The 18,381-nt window shown below is 36.8% G+C and overlaps 1 protein-coding gene across 1 annotated transcript; it reads right to left on the reverse strand.

The window, feature by feature from the left end:
* Positions 1 to 275: 275 nt before the first annotated feature.
* Positions 276 to 8,090, reverse strand: fezf1 (FEZ family zinc finger 1). The gene is made up of 4 exons (XM_014975746.2): positions 7,066 to 8,090; positions 6,147 to 6,281; positions 3,885 to 4,017; positions 276 to 919 (listed from the first exon to the last, which is right to left on the reverse strand). The coding sequence occupies exons 1-4, from the start codon at positions 7,861 to 7,863 to the stop codon at positions 684 to 686; spliced, it is 1,302 nt and encodes a 433-aa protein (XP_014831232.2). The 5' UTR covers positions 7,864 to 8,090; the 3' UTR covers positions 276 to 683.
* Positions 8,091 to 18,381: the final 10,291 nt, after the last annotated feature.

An 18,381-nucleotide genomic window follows, 5' to 3' on the forward strand; every position in this document is an offset into this window, starting at 1 on the left:
GGAGGGGTTAAGACCCCCCCTCACTGCCTTTTTTTGTTCCCATGGTCAAGGAATGGGCAGCAAAAGGGAGGAGACCAGCAGGGCGCAAGCTGAAGCCAGAGCGTCACATGGTGTGGTCTCTGAGTCAGAGCATTGCAGAAGTAATAAGACAAAGAAGACTTTGAAGTACTACTGAAGCAGGCTTTACTATCTTATCTTTGATGAGATGAAACATTATCCAGTGGCATTGGTTAGGAATCATCAATACAGCAAATACTGATTCAGGGAGGCTTGAATCAATAATACTGACTTTTTATTTTTATTTTGAGGGAACAAAAGGACAATATTGAGGTAAAATATGCTCTGTGGAACGGATTCATACACACTTTGCCATGTAGAGAATCAAAGTCAATTCTTTCAACGGCTCCATGACTGTGCTGAAGGTAAAACTGCTGGATTGAGTCATTAGCAGGTTCAAACTGCCAATTTAAACAGCAGAGGGCAGCAGAGGGCAGCATACGCAGCGTAAAACAAGGGAACAAAACCACTACAATACTTTATTTTTCAGAGCATTTCAGAGTCAGTGCTAATTAACAAGGACTGGAGCAGAGAAAGTGCACAGACCTGAACACAGGCTACTCATTTCTGAACCTGTCCTCAACAGCCCAGGAGCGGGATTCAGTTTGTCATAGATTAGAAGGATTTCAGGTCTGCAGGGGCGAGGGCGCCCCAGCTGGGTCATGCAGCTTTCTGATGTGTTTCTTCAGGTCAAAGTTCCTGCAGAAGCCTTTGCCACAGGTGGGGCAGGTGAATGGCTTCTTGTCATTGTGAGTGTGCATATGAAAGGTGAGGTTGTACACCTGGTGGAACGCCTTGCTGCAGATGGAGCACTTGAACTGCTTCTCCCCGCTGTGTGTCAGCTTGTGGTTCTTGTAGTTTCCTGCAGAGAACAAGCAACTTATTAACATTCATCACAAAATTCCTTCGATTCAACATAAGACAACCAAATTGATACATAAAGATAATGTCAAGGGATTTTATATAACATCAAAGTGTTTATGTATTCTTTCACCCTTAAATCTCCCTGGGAACCATTTAGAGGTGCCTAAGCGATTGCTCTCACAAAGCCCCGCCTATTTACTCAAAGCTCCTCCTAAGAGCTGTAGTCTCCAGCTGAGACCCCACTCCTCCAGAAAACCTCACATCTGCTGAGCTTTTCATACAAAATACTTCTCAATCCAATACTCCTCAGAACGGCTCTAAACGGCATTATGGAAGAGCATCATTGCAATGATGAAGGGGGAGTGTTGGAGAGAATAAGAGCTTCTTAAAGAAACAGGCCAATTTCAAGGAACTAAAGGAAACAGAGTGACTTTATTATGCTACAAAATTCCATTATATGTGCCTGGACAATGCATAACACTCCTCTTTTACTGATTTAGAATAAATCATAGATTTAGTCTGTTTTTACATTTTTGATAAATAAAACCAGTTTAAACAGCAGACAAAGATAACCTGAGTAAAGACAGAGAGCAGTTCTCAGATGATGATTTATCTTTATTGAGAGAAAAATGAGACGTGGCTCTTCACCACCGTTACACTCTTGATCACTCAGGTCTGCCTACCAGCAGCTCCTAGAGGAAAACGGCCTTCTCTGTTTCTGCCCCTAAGCTTTGGAATGCAACTATTACATATTTAACCATTACATATTTAACCATTACATATTTAACCATTACATATTTAACCATTACATATCACTGTCCATTTTTAAAACCTGTCTGAAAACTTATTTTACTCATTGGCCTTCAACCCAACTGAAACCTGATTTTACTCAAATTTTTATTGATATTGATCTTGTCTGTCTGACTGTGTTTGTTTGTTTGTTTGCTTGTTTGTTTGTTTAATGCATCATACATCATATATACATCATATATATTACAGATGTTCAGTATTTTGTTTCAGCTGCAGCTGGTGTTAGAGCACTTTATAAATAAATTTGATGATGATGATGATGATGATGATGATGATGATGATGATGATGATGATGATGATGATGATGATGATGATGATGATGTCCCTAACCCCAGCCTCTGCTGTCCTCCAGCCTTTGGGTTAACCAGTAATCCAAAGAACATTTTGCCTAAATACTTTTGGGGACCATCAAGATGTTTTCAGCAAACCTGAAACAAATCTTTAGAGTCTTTTGGGTCACTTAACTCATCCATAGAGGTGATTTTGGCTTATTACTGAAAATGAGCTCTGACCTTAACTGTTTCAAGTGAGGCTTGATGTTTTTGATGTTTTGGCTTGTGGAAAAGTTAATGAATGAGTCGTTATTGAACAGTTTCACTAATCCTGGGAGATCGACCCCAATCACAAAGTTCTCCACTCTCCCACCTTAATAATAATAATCCATTTTATTTATAAAGCCCTTTATATCTTTTCCTTTGTGTATTTTTTTTTTGATGATCTGAAACATTTGAGCAAGAATAGAAGCGATCTTTAAATGGCAAAGTCTTTACTATAGTTATGTTTTAGAGAATATTCTTTACACTTCATGACACAATTTCACAGATTTAAGATTTTAACCATTTAATTTTCAGTTTCTAATAGGCAAATAGTTATTTCCTGGCATCAGCTACAAGTGTTCAGCTGGGAGGGCTGTTGCTTCTTTCGAGACCTTGGAGGTTAATAAACTCCCATCTGCACCATACTTTCCCTGGCTTTGCTCTGAAACCATTGTTAATCAGCAAAATGACGCCCACACAAATCCTAATGAAATCACTCTAGCAATTGACCCTACCAAGGAATAATTTCAGACTACTTGAATCAGTAACTAATCAAAATACAAAACAGAATATGCTTGCAATATGTTGCTTTGAATGTAAGGAGGCTGTAGCACTGTACTTTCAGACATGCAGTATCTGAATGTGGTGTTAAAAGAAATAAATATTCAACACAGAAGATCTGGTTAAATGTGATCCTGCAGCTGTGTAGCACAACAGGAGATAATCTTTACATATATACATATATATATGGATGTATGCTGCTGAAGTGCATATGAGAATTGTTATATCAGATTATGAAAAGTTTAATTAACTACCTTACATCACATGAGGTAGTTATGTGATGTACATCGTCATTATTATTAACAGAAATAAAAACTTGAAAACAGTCTGTGTAATGAATCTACATGTGAATGGTTACTGAAATAAATACATTTTTCAGAAATACTCTAATTTATTGACATTCTATTCACATGCTTAATTGTGTCATTAAACTCTTGCTGAGTATAACAGTGACAGTTAATCTTCATTTTATTTATCAGGTTTTGATCCATCTATGTTTCTAACATGTGCATTGTGTTGTAATCTAGAAATGTCACCCTTTGCCTTCATGTACATGACATCCTTCAAGCATCGCTGTGATCTTTACCAATACATACAGCAATATTAAAATGCTGTCTTTATCCTTTAACATTTCCTCAGCTGTACATCACTGAACACTTCTTTCAGTGCTCTAAGGGCAACATTAATAATGTTGATAAAAGGGATTCTGGTTTGTGCATGGATATTTTTCTATCTTCCACAATGTGTGTTTACTGTATGCTGCTGACAGCTGCTGTGAACTGGCATTCAGCCTGCTTCTGGGGAAAGTCATTAGGCGACTCTCTGTGAAATGTTTGCATTCAGAACAAAGCCCACAGACTGCTGCTGCTCTCCTGGAGAGCCACTGAGGAGAAGCTCACTCCACAAGAAGTCAATTCATTTGGTTTAAAGTATGACAAAAGAAATGGATTTACTCCTTCGATCACGTCTTCCAGCTAAAACACAGAGCATCAAATAAAAGGTGTCAGAGGAAGAGCTTTGATCCAGAGGATTCCCTTCGTGTTGTTTTTTTCTCACCTTTCTGGTGGAATCCTTTCCCACAGAACTCGCACACAAACGGTTTGTACCCCGCATGGATCCGAGTGTGCGTGTTGAGCGTGGAGCTCCGGTTGAAGGCTTTCCCACACTGGTTACACTTGTGAGGTTTTTCCTGCAAAAAAAATTTGTGAGATATTTTTTAATTAATCATGTCACTGGGGATAAACTATCTTTAAAATATACCCAACACATTCTGAGGAATACTGTAGGGATGTATGGATGCATAGCAGGTATTTTTGTGATTTTAGTTATGTTAAATTTCACATTAAAGTATTTTATTTTGACAAAAAATATTATGTCTTATAAAACAACATTTTCAGAATGGCTTGTTTGTTATATTGATCATATCTGCATTAATAATTGTAACTTCTTATATATATATATATATATATATATATATATATATATATATATATATATATATATATATATATATATATTTATATATATATTTATATATATATAAATATATATATATAAATATATAAATATAAATATATATATATATATATATATATATATATATATATATATATATATATATATATATATATATATATATATATATATATACAGAATCAATAAAGAGGCCCACAGCAAATGTTTTGCTCTGTTAGCCGAGTCCTTGACCTCCTTCATTCTTCAACCAGCTAAAGAACTGTACCTCACTAAAACAAACATAAAGAGCTGAAAAATTAAATATAGCCAGCAATCACAGGAATTTATACTAAGTAAAAATAAGTAAATAAGTAAACATGATTTATCAATTCATTTTCATCAATTCATTTTTATTTTTTTAATTTTACAGCCTGTCTCAGTAATAAGTGATCTTTTGATTGGTCCACTGGTCTAATGAAAGCTGATACAGGCTTGTTAATGATGCTATGAGTAACACTAGTGAATTTTCCTATTTTTAAAAAGACTTTTTTTTTTAAAAATCCCTGTTACATTTTCTGTGTGTCTCAATTCACTAAAACGAGCTACAATCTACAAAACGGGCCCATCTGGCCTTCTTATTTAAAACACACATCCTGAAGCAGAGTGTGAATCTCAATGGATGTTCAGAGTTCAAATGATCCATTTGAGACTGTTTGCATAATGAATGCCCTATTTCAGACAAATTCAAATATAATCAGGTGAAATGCTTTTTTCACAAGCCAGTTATTGCAAACTGTCTATAGAAGGTTTGTCCATATTTTTATTCTAAAATGGAAATCTATGCTTCTTTACTACAGTTAATCTGATTTAATTCAAATTAAATCAGATTAAATAATAACATGGACTATCATTACACTATATTTCTATTTTCATACATTCTACCTGAAAAAACTGGCCAATTTATTCCTCAACATTGTATCAGTTATATTCTCCAGTAAAATTGCAAAACATCAATACATATTACAATTATTTTGTTCTGGAAATATGGGGCAAAATTATGACAATTTATCTGTTAGTGTTCTAATTTAAGCTTTTTGAGAATGTTAGCCTGACAGTGGTCCAATTTAGTTGATTGTATTTTCTGTTGAGTTTTGTAGAAGCCTGCCAATGTAACCTAGCAAACTATGAGTTAGTTTCAGTGTAGAATTCAAATATAATGTAATAATGAGAAAACACGTGGAATCTGCGGGATAATGGTTACCAGAAAAGTAGTTATTTTAACCTGAGTAATTTTACAGTGTAACTAAAATACAGACTCTTTTAATTTCACTCATTAAAATCTTTCCATTTTTAATAACAGAACAAATATTTTAAGCCATAGCACTAACTGTTCAGAAGCAATCTCATTAAATTAGCTTTAAAGAAAAAACGCGGGTCAGCTGACCGACGGGGAAAAGTCTGGAAAATTAAATTTCATTTTATGCTGATATTTTTAACCATGCTGTTTTACCCCCCCTGTTTCTTTAAAACTTTTAAATAATATGTAGTTCGGTGAAATCTTTTTCAAAATAAATTACTGCGAACGTGGGTTTTCTGGCTCAATCTGGATAAATGTTATGAAATAAATAAAACACATTTTTAAAGTTGATCGTTGGTCGAATGTTACTCAACCATTTTAGAACGAACTAAACGTGATTTGCATTTCTACTTAAAATAGTAAATAGACCAGCAAATAATTTTCTAAAAATACAAATCAATCAATCAATCAATAAACAAGCTTAATAATTTTGATTCAAAGGATTTTGCAGAATTAAACCATGAAACCAAAGCAGAAGCCCGCCGAGCAGCGCTCCTCGGTCTCACCTGAGTGTGGATGATCTTGTGTCGGCACAGCGTGCTGGCCTGACGGAACCCTTTCCCGCAAACTTTACAGATGAACGGCCGCGCGCCAGTGTGCACGGGCATGTGCCGGGTCAGATTGTAGTGCGCGTTAAACACCTGAGAGAGGAAAAATATACCGAAATGAGAAGGGGAACGAGGACACCTACTGCTTTATTATTATTATTATTATTATTATTATTATTATTATTATTATTATTATTATAAGATTGTTTTATTGTAATTCACCAAGTTTCAAAAAAGAAACAAAACAAACCAATCTCCGACCCCCAAAAAACAATCTCGTATCCCCCTTGATTCTGAATGATCACATCCACTTCAGTGACAATGAGTCTCATTAACGCATCAAATAACCGGAGTTTGTTTTGGGCTCCCATCAGATGACAAAACGCCGCAGCGAGTCGCTCTTTCGTGTTATTTTCTTTTAACGGAAATCTGGAATTGCTGAATTTTTAAAATAGCAAAACATACATAGAAATAGTAATCATTTTTGCCGTTTCTTATCTATTGGGCCTCTATTTTCCCGTTCGAGCAGCAAGCAAAGACATAAATTGTCTATCCAACAGAAGAAAACTAAAACAGAAAAAACCAGGGGTGAAAAGCAAGTAATAAATGAGGGTCCATTTTATTAATTCGTTTCTTTATTTACAAATTTAATTACCTTTCCTTTTTGAAATTTCCTTTCCTTTTTGAGTGTGTCCAAATTAAAATGTTGAAAAGTAAAGCCGTTATATATTTTTGGTAAACCAGTCATAACAATTAAACTTTTGCCATATTTAGACAGAAATAATCTTTTTAAAAAATCTTTAAAAGGCGATAAAAGCCCTCCGCAGTCTGACACCGCTCCTGTAGGCTGCTGGAAGTCGCCCCGGTTCCGGCTCACCTTTCCGCAGACCTCGCAGGTGAACACTTTGGGTTTGCTGCCGGAACAGGAGCCGCTCAGTCGGGCCGCTGCTGCCGGGGAACCTTTAAACATCTTGTCCGTGAGCATTTGATCCCTTTCCTTCATGTAGTGCTGGATCTGGCTGGGAGAGAGCTGCTTGAAGGCCTGCACCCCGGACACCGAGTAGCGCTCACCGCCCTGCTGTTTGCTCTTTTCCGCGATGAGGGCTTTGTGTCGGGCGGTGAGGAGGTACGAGGCCATCGGGTGCAGGTTAACCAGGCCGGCCGGCGGGGCGCAGGCCCCTCCATCGCCAGTGCAGTTCAGGTAGCACATGGTGCCCACGGTGGAGAGGGAGGACTGGTTCACCACCCGCGGTCTGAAAAGTTTGTACTGACCCCTGCTTTGGCTCACAACGGAGTCCTCCTGCTGGGTTCGGTAATTCAACCCGAATCCCAAAATGTCTACAGGAGCCGGCAGGTGAGAGCCGTCCAAGTGGCCCGGATCCAGCCCGCTGATGCTGAGTCGGTGGCCTGCCTCATACCCGAGCGGTACCAGCGGGATCATGCAGTGCAGTGAGGACGGACACACGTCGGGCTTCCCCACGGGAGAGGTCTGGAACCAGGTGCTGAGCGGTATCGACTTGGGTTCGGGTGTCCTGGCCATAATCCGGTCGATGGAGAAAGCGAGAGGTTTGGTGCTGCCGCCGGAGGTGAGCATGTCTGAGCCCGCGGACTGGCTCCCGGTGGCCGGGGGGGCGCCGAGGATACCCGCTGGGCGACAGAGAGAACCGTCCATCATGTTCGCATCAGCCGTACAAAGACAACAACAACAAAGTAGTGGAAGGAGCGAGGGGTCGACGCTGCTCCTCAGCGGCCCGCAGGAAAGGGCATCATCTGCCGGGGAAGCCCCCTCTTAATCACAGCCTCTGTTTTCACGCTTAATGATGGCAAAGCGGGCGGCCGCAGCTCGCTCGATGGCTGCGTGCGGAGTGTCGAGACCCGCTGATCGTTACCGCCCTGGAAGTACAGGGGAAACGTAGATCATTTGCTCAGTTCTTCTCCGTCGATTCTGAGTTCCGTGTCTCTGCAGGAGAAAGAGGAGAAAGAGGAGGAGGAGGAGGAGGAGGAGGAGGAGGCTGGCACAACTCCTGCTCAACTGCAGGGAACTTGATAAATCCCAGGTACTTGTGGCTGCGCGTGACAGCATTTTAATATGGTTGTGGTCGCGAGGTCACGAGCCGTCGACTTTCACATCACATCAGGACTCTTCAAATGCGCGAGTTTCAGACGTGACACAGAGCTGGGAGCGCGTGGACCTGGGCCATCAAACGGTTCCGGCAGAAAATGGATTTCAAAGCAGCGATGTGCTCTGTGACGACTTTGAATCCCCGTTTCTCCACCGTCTTTTACTGGAAGCTCCGTAGCTTCAAACGCAACAACTTTTTATCCCCCAGTCCATCACACAGATGGCGCCTTCATGAACAGTGTAGCTATGATAAATTCCTAAACGCGGCAAGGTGAAGCTGACAGCAGCCTTCCCATCCTGTCACCGAAGGAAGGAGCCAGACATCTTCCGCAGAAACATGCGGGTGGAGGAAGAAAAGTGACGGGAAAACAGACATAAACCAAAAAAACAAAATGCCATCAATCAACTCACAAAGTTTCATTACTATTCTTGTTATTATTAAAGACAAGGCTTCGGTAGTAATCTAGGCCAATTCGTCAACACATACATCGTGTTAATGTTTCTCTCCTTTACGATGTTGGCTCGTCTGCTTAATTTTAAAACCTAATTGTCTTTAGCTGTCAGATTTCAAACCATGAAGGAGAACATAAAACCGCAACATCCAAAAATAACAACAACAACAACAACAACAACAATAATAATACTAATACTACTACTACTACTACTACTACTACTACTAATAATAATAATAATAATAATAATAATAATAATAATAATAATTCTTATGGTCATATAACCATTCAAAAATGAATTTGTCATATATATATATATATATATATATATATATATATATATATATATATATATATATATATATATATATATATATATATATATATGAATATAGATGTGTGTAATTGTTATTTATTTATCACTTTAATGGCTTCAATTAGGTCCAAATGGTTTAAAATACTAAAATGACACATTATATGTCGAGTGTCTCTTGATTTGCTCAAGAGGAAATCATCACCCGTCTGTTCTTTGTAAAACTGTCCGATTCCTATTTTATTTTGTTTCCAGAATCGTTCTTTCTTTCTTTCTTTCTTTCTTTCTTTCTTTCTTTCTTTCTTTCTTTCTTTCTTTCTTTCTTTCTTTCTTTCTTTCTTTCTTTCTTTCTTTCTTTCTTTCTTTCTTTCTTTGTCTCGTTTTTTGTTTATTGCTGATCCGTGGAATGTCATTAGGATATTCCTTTCAAAGTAGGTTTCCAAACTCTCCACACCTTCCATAAAAAATGTTTTTTACAATTTATGTAAAAACAAACATTTAAATATGTTGATATAAATGATTTATTTGTTTAATTATTTTGTTTTTCTCGATTAAATGAAAAGATATGAGAGCTAAAAGACCTACAATATATATAAAAGGACGAGGAGGACTCCAAGGCATGATGGCAGCTTCATACTACCATCATGAATTCATGGTTTCACACACATATTCACAATAACAACAACAACTACAACAACAATAAAAAAAATAATAATAATAATAATAATAATAATAATAATACATTTACAGAAAGGAAACATGATGTAAGACTGTTTTCTGAGATTCATTACAATTTACCTTTTAGGCTTAATGTAATTAAATATTTTAACAAGTCAAATCTGAAACAATAATCACACAATTTTAATGTTTGCTTGAAACAAAACATGATTCAGTTCCTTAAACCAAAACAGAGAGAATGTGAAACCTCAAAGACATCCACATGTTTCAATAACTCCCCTTTCATTTCTTCCAGTTCTTGGGTTTTATTTCAGGACATAATAAACATTAATAAGGAACGGTTTTTTTATTATTATTATTATTTAACCTGAAAATGCAGTGACTGTTTTAATGTTGTCATTCTTTATTAAGCCAAAATGAAAAGTTGTGTATTAAAAACTGAGTAAACCCAGGTTTTAAATGTTATGTAGCAGCTTTAACCTGTATCAGTCACTTGCAACCCTGCTTCATTGCTGCTATGAGCCAAACAATGAAGGTCAAGCTTCAGCTCTTGGACAGATTAAAGCTTAAAATCACCTTTGATTGTAAGCTTTGAATGAGATTCAAAGGGTTCACAGATTTTACAGCTGGAATCGAGCTCAAATTATTATTGCTCCACCACCGTGCTTCCCAGCCTCATGAGAACAGAATAGAATAATATAATTTATTGATCCACAAGGGGAAATTGCTTACTAGTTGACAAGCTACTCCATCCAAGGTGTTAATACAAATACAAATATAACCATAAGTGCTAAAAAAATCTAAACATTTATATCTAAGTGTGATGCAAGTAATTTAAATGACTGAATACAAATAAATAAATAAATAAATAAATAAATAAATAAATATACTGTACAGTATACAGTAAACTGTGTTTTATTTTATCCAAACACAGAGCTGTGCATTATAGGCAAAATTCTCATCTTTCGTCTTTTATTTCCAGAAGATATTATTCCAGTCGTATTGGAGGTTAAGAGGTAATCATGATGTTCTTTCATAAAGAGGTTTTCTTCTTCAATCCCTCCAAACAACCATACTTGTTCAGTTTACTTTGCTTACACCATTTTTTTTTATTTTGCCTTTGTTTCTGTTTAATTAATAATAGTGGGAAAACAATTGTTTGTAAACTTGATGTTAGATGAAGATAATATGAGAACTTGGTGAAGACCAGATCACTTTCAACTTGTTGATAAAACATAAAACCCCGGTGTGGCTGTGACTGGGGGAGTTATTAGCCAACCGTACTGTCACAAATATTTACAAGTAACTGAAAGCAAAGGAGGCGTTGATTGACTTTTAAAACTGTAACAAGGGTGACAAAACACACAGCAGCAATGTTTAGGCTGAAAAAAGGAACATCTCATAGCTAAATATGTGCAATAGATCCTTAAGAGGAGTTAGTGTGAAAGGAACATTCTAATCTTTTTCAGAGCTAAAGATAGAGAGAGACTACCCCTGTGGAGAGAATAGAGACTGTGGGTGCAAAGGTCAACAGTCTTAGGGTGCTTCACAATGTAAATTAGTTGATGTAGTGTTTTTCCTTTTGGCTCCTCAAAGAAAGGGCAGAAACCTCTTCAAACACACTCCCCTTCTGGTCCTAGGCCAGTCTGAGTCCATCCTCTCTGGTCTGCACTGGCTCCAGGCACACTTTAGCTTCTTTAGATGACTTCTTAATCCATCATTACCTCACATTAAGATTTAGGGAATACAAGAGCATTATGGATACAATGTGTATGGACACAGTTGAATTCATGCATAGAAACGAGTTAAAACCCATAAATGTTTTGGTAAGATATATGCTGTTTTACAAGAACGCTTTTCTGTCTATGGCAGTGGTCCTCAAACTACGGCCCGCGGGCCGAATCCGGTCTGCCTCCACATTTGCTGCGGCCCACTGAACAATACCAGAGAGCTTTTAGATATTTTTTCATATACCGTATTTTCTCGAAATAAGCCGTTACTTTTTTCCTAAGCTTTGAACCATGTGGCTTATAGCCTGGTACGGCTTATATGTGTATTTTTCTTCAACCACCAGGGGGCTCTTTAGCAGGAAGTGAATCGTTGGAAGTCAAAATTGGACATAAAAGAAGAAAGCGTCCATTAAAACGGAATTAGGTTTTAATAGGGAATTGAAATTTGAAAATGTTGTTGATCAGTTAAATAGCATTGAAGGGAAAAAGAAGATTTTTCGTTTTTTAAATAATACTGGGATCATTATGAGAATTTTCATTTAGCACATGCTAGTAGCAGACACGAAGGATCAGCACTTTTACTGTTACAGTTACCGTTTGGAAACTACCGTAATCAGTTCAGTTAAATCTAAACTTGGCAACTTTTTCTTTTTCAACCGTAATAAATGTGATATTCAATTGACCTGTTGTGACTCAAATGTTGGGTGTCCGCCCCCCTCTGCTGCTGCTGCATCGTTATGGAAAACCTGGAGCAGCAGAGATATCAGAGGCTTATATGTATATGTTTACTGGGTTTTTGTTTTGTTTTGTTTTAACTTTTGGGTTGCGGTTTATAGTCCGGAAAATACGGTATTTAATTCATAAATAGTGTTATTTCCTGGATTTTTTCTGTGAAGAACCCAGAGAGGGTTATTTGATTGTGCTTTCTGGAAAGAAATCATTTTTTACATTTAGGCACTCCTGCAATTGTCACACTTTTTCTGTTACAAACTGACTCCGGCCCCCCAGCAGAGAAGGGAAAAGTTATGTGGCCCTCACAGGAAAACGTTTGGGGGCCCCTGGTCTATGGAATTAAGGTAAAGAGGAGGCAGAACATTTGGTCAAAGGTGAAAACAAATAGTAATGATTATTTATGCTGGTCAACCTATGTGCTAGTGAACAATAAATACATTGTGAGTGGCAACGACAAAACCAGGAATAAGTCTCCCAGAGGGTGTTTTGAATTATTTACAAATTCTGAACATGTGGATTCTAAGATTTCTAATGATTTCCAGCACATGCCAATACAAAAATGAAGAAGTTGTGGTCATTTGAATGTTGGCATTCTGGATCAAGATGAGGGATCAAAGTGTCAAAAGAATGTTCCCCTTACCTGATCAGCTGCCTGGTTGTGTTAACAATTCAGTTCATGGGCTTTTATCTGGCTTATCTAGTTAGAAATATTTATTTTTGGAAGTCCTCAGCATTTATTATTTATAGATTAATGCCTGAAAACCAACAATAAAGTCTTAAAAAATGTAAACATTTTAAAAATACTTAAGTAATTAAGCAATACTTAACCTTGTGCGCGCACAAGTAAAGCCTGGTGGCCCGCCAGGCATATAAAACACTGGGGGAAACCCTGTGATGTATGCTAGGTCTGACTGCACTAGCTCTGTCCAGCCAAAACAGCAATAAGCAACGATATGAAGACTTTTCAATTTGAACCAGAGCGCCTTGAAATTGATGGGAATGTAGAAATCACAAGGAGTAATGAAGATGAAGAGGACCAAACGGAGGAGGAGGAAAGGAGCCAGTGCTTGTGCTGCTACTGCCAAGTAGTAATGGTGAGATGAAGCTTCATGAAGCACTGAAGCTCCATCCTGTTTGACTCGTGAGTTGATGTGCTGTCAAGTGGACAATACAAAATACATAAAGTGAAAACAATGTGATGTATGAACCTTAAACTGACTAAAGAAGTAAATAAAAATGTTGTGATATTAATACATACATCTTATAGTCTTAATATTTTGATATGAAACAATGACTGGATCAAAAAGAGAACTGGGAACAAATGAGGGAGAGGATTTTCATGTGAAAGGGCTTGTTACTCTAACCAAACTTATGTCACTACAAACATTCTGCCAACACTAAATTATTAATTTATTCATTAATTAAAAATAAAATATTACTGTGATTGGGTATAGATGGTTTCTGTGTTGTGAGATTATTCCTTTCCCAGAGTGCAGATGAAGCAGGTTCATAGAAGTAGGGATAAAACATTTTCTCACCTTCCCAAATAATATACATCTACAAATATCAGCTTGTAGATGTTAGAAGCTGCTAGAGTACACTCCAATCTTTTCAGATTTTTCTTTGTGAAGAAAAAAAATCAATTAAACATCTCAATGAGAAAGTGCCGTCACTTCATACCACACCTCAATAAAACACTAAAGTTTGTGGATGAATGCTAAGAGTGTGTACTAATCAGATTTGTTCTGAACATGAGGCAAATGATTTGAAACTGATTGCGTATGAAGAACAAAATAATTTTTTATAAGTTATAAAATGTACAAAGGGAACCACTCTGAGCCTTAAACCCAGCTTTATTAAAGATTCTTGAACCTGAACATAACAGATACCCAGCAAGACAAACACAGGTTCAGCATCTTTACATTTATTCTTTGTTCACTGACTTTGCTTTTTACTGTACAGATTCCAACAGTGTCAAAGGTCAAACATGATCAGCATCAATTTTAAAAGTAATTGTGAGGATTTGGTTTTCTGTGTGTTTAGTCCCTGTGTCAACTGTCTGCCCCTTGTTTCCCCTGATTATCTTCCCAAAGTATTTAAACAAACCTGTGTCTCTTGTTCCCTGTCAGGTCCAAGTCTAAAGTTGTCTATGCTGCCTTTGTTCAGTCTAGTTTGTAAACCAGTGTTTAATAATTAGACTGTGCTAAGTCATTGTGTCTGTAAGACCAGCCCTGTTAATCAGTCCAGTACTACCATGCTGACCAGTGGGTATGTGTTTGTGCTAAAAGGCTGTGTTTTAACAATGTACCTAATGTTCCAGGATGTTTAAAGTTTGTTCAAACATTTTGTTCTTTTTTGTTCTAGGCTTTTCCCTGCAAACCATTTCTAAGAAGCCATATTGCTTCAGTCTTGTTATGCTGTCATTAATTGTAGCATTTATGGTGGTCAGTGAGAGCTGCTGAGTTCCAGATTCAGCTTCTTTTTTGTATTACACAGTTAGACCTGGGAATGTGGACACTGAAGGACATAGAAAATAGTGATTTTAAAAGTCTACCCATCGCTGTTACAATGGAATGTTTGTGTGATGTAAAGAAGATGAGCAAAAGAAATTATTTCAAAACGATTCGCATCTTTTAACAACAAGTATATATCCCACTAACACCTGTTGGTGCAAATTCCAGACATATTCAGTATCATGTTGGGAACACTTTGCTGTCATCTAGTGGTCAAAATTAAGCCTAATTTTACTGATTAACATACTAAACTGGAAAATATGTGTATTGTATGTATAAATTCAAATTAACTAGGTGAACTTGATTTAGTACCTGATTGACATAATCAAAATCACTAGTTTTTGTCTTTAATAGTGAAAGATGTAAGAAAAGAAAGCCCACAATGGTCTTCTGAATTTAGCAATAACTTCAGAAGGTCGACATTATAACTCAACCAAAATACATTAGAAGTGTGTTAACAAGGTCACAACAGGACATCATTCCAAATGGAATGTTTCAGCAGGTTTGGCATCTACACAAGCTTGAATTCTCAGTCAAGAACAGTCACACCAAAATAAATTCAAAAACAGATAAAACAAAGACTCTGTTAAACCTTGGATTTACATTCCTCAACAACTCCATCAAAACAGCTATTACAAATCCTACATTCTGTTTGTTCATAATTCAAAATCAGGAACAAGTCACCAGAGCAGAAACATCAAAAAATGGTAAGTATCTGAGAAAATAGTGATTATTATTATTATTAATAATAATAATTTCTTTTTTTTTTTTTTTTGCGTGAATGACAAATACTAGATAAAGTCATGAAGAAACCACCTAGTGCTTTAAACAGAAGTTTGGGAGGTTTTGAGTATGGTACATTTTTGTTTGAATTCAGCATGTCTACAGAGTACATCTGAGACGTTTTGGAGTGAGGGGAACTCACAGCTGATTAATGTACCAGGCTTTATTGACTATTCACATGCTTTTGTTGTTAACTTTGACCAATAAGATGCAAGTTTGAAGGAAACCCACATTACATTAGGTCGATGGGGAAAAAAACAGATACTTCGGAGCTGAGAACACCCATCATAATGATACTGGTGAAACATCCCAAAACCACTTATATGATCACAGACATTCATGTCTGCAGGAATGCTTTTCAAATTCTCATGAGGTGAATCCATGAATCCATTTTTAGAACACTATTACTTTATATAACATGACACTGGCATGCAGATCTAGGCCTGCCAGCATGGGGCTGCACTGCTGCAGCTAGAATCAGTGTGACATGATGGTGACCAGGCGGTGATTGTATGAGCAGTGGTGAACACCACATTGATCAATTGCATCTAGAAACTGTAACACCTAAAATACAATTAAAGTCAAATCAATTTGAATTTAAAGCAATGACACATTGCCATTTCACAACAAATATCTCAAGGTACTTTACAAGACAGTTATTTCACTTTACTTATTTCTCTGATTAGACAGAAACAGGAGGACAGAAACATGTCTCTTCTGGCTGTGCCCACTGCTTTATTCACTTTGCATCATATCACTACATTACAGTCATCAACCAATCTCATCCCTTCCTCACAGCTCAGAGATGTTATGGCTTTGTGACTAACCCAAAATGGAAAATGAGTACAATACTGGAGAGAGTAAGAAGGTCATGCCAATCCAATAATACAGATTCAAAGCAAGTAATATTTAAATCAGTGATTCTTGAGAATAGGGACAAAACAGGTCCTATAAATAAAGCACAAAATTTGAATAAAATATACACAAAATATAATTTTTTCAAATATCTGACTAAACTAACCTGGGTCATGTGAGCACAACAATGTATATTTTCCAGGTATTTGCTGAATATTTTTTTTCTTTTAAACATTGTAGTTGGTGGATGATGTCTGTAAAATCTCTTGTCCAGGAGCAGAACTCAACACATTATAATAGTTTAAAATAATTAAAGAAATACTAAAATTATATATTGTGACAATTAAGTATAAGTAGTCATATAAATAATTATAAAGGTATCAATACATTTAAATAAAAATCATTTTTATATATTTTCCTACTCCATTGAAATTTGTCCCTAGTTTTTGTCAACACCATCAGACATGAAAAGAATGTAAAAAAAATCAGGCATTATTGGGGGGCACCAGAACTTCTGAGGACCCCATGACCTCTTCCTTTCTCTTCCTTTGCTAGGAGAGCTAGTTAGCTCTGGTTAGCTTAAGTTATTCTTTAGTTTTTTCTTCTCTTTTATTCCTAAGTTGCTTGTTACAACCATGATGTGTCAACACCATAACTGACAATTTACTAAAATTTGATGAAATTTTGTGAAATAAAAGCTTAATTTTGGTATAATGTAAAGATTTCATGGACCTGAAGAGCTACAATATGACCTCCTTCAGAATAACATCATATAAATTGAGGTAGTTTGGCTTTTTGTCACCTCCGTCAGATGTCAACTCCATCAGAGTTTTTCTGACTCTTTCAGTGAAATTGTTGTCAAATCTCACTTAAATGTGCAATTAATTAATTTTAATGTATTTTACATGAATTGCATTACTTCACATGTACCAAGTTTTTAATTTTATTCACTAGTTTGTCACCACCTTCAGTTCTGTGTCAACTCCATCAGATGGACTTTTTGTTGTTTTTGGTTTTAAATAATATTTCTTTTGTTTCTTGAGAAGCATTTATCTGTAAAATGAGTAAAAATATCTCTAATAGGGTCATTAAAATTTATTTTTTATTTATTTTTGTCAGATGGTGATGACAACATTCTAGGTCAGGTCCATTAAAAATTTAATTTTTAAAAAAAATGTTGCAACTGGTAGCCTGTACCTTAGTATCTTCACATTTCCAAAACATTATTTGTCATATTTGCATACATAAGGTTGAGAAATAACAAAAAAAATATATGGGAAAATTAAAACTCATTTTATCCCTATGGACTTTACCAAGCTCCGCCCAGAAACGCCCCCTAAAATCCCACGTGGCTGCATGTCTCACAAACAAAGCCTCGCGGAGCTTAGTTTCTATGTAAACATGGCGTCTTTCATTTCGTCTGACTCTCTACAAAGTATTTCTGAGTCGATTAGTGTAGAATTTATGCCGGATTTTCAAAAAATATCAGCCACGACAATGGACAGGGGAACCAACAAGTTCATGTCATCTTTTTTGGACGACATCAAGGTGTTTGAGCCACGGGATGCCTCCAACATTGTGTGCGTCACAGCGAAATGCTACCTGTCGATGAGGAAAATAGCAGATCCTCACACCCTCAGCATAAATATAGCTGTGGACAAGATCACTGATGCTATTGTAATTGCAAGGCTGGGTAAGTCGGCATTCATGGTTTTGAGGGTTACTTTTGGAATCGGTGATTTCTGTTGTTGTCAAATGTTTGAGTGTGCCTAGACCTGATAGACTGTACTCGGTGCTAGCGTGGCTAACACGAGTACAGTTTCGTAAAAAGCCTTTTCAGGTAAAATAAAATCTTTAATGTATGTCAGATACGGTACACATTGCATATTGATCTGTTCAGCTAACGTAAGACCGTGTAACAGACAGGCGTCAAGGTGTAGAAGTTGGATCGGTACTGCCATTATGCTGTACTTAGCTAAAAGGTTTTCATAATGAATGTGTTTATTATTGACTTT

Source organism: Poecilia mexicana, unplaced genomic scaffold, assembly GCF_051168715.1.
Source record: "Poecilia mexicana isolate PSO_F unplaced genomic scaffold, ASM5116871v1 scaffold_6, whole genome shotgun sequence".
NCBI classification, from domain to species: domain Eukaryota; kingdom Metazoa; phylum Chordata; class Actinopteri; order Cyprinodontiformes; family Poeciliidae; genus Poecilia; species Poecilia mexicana.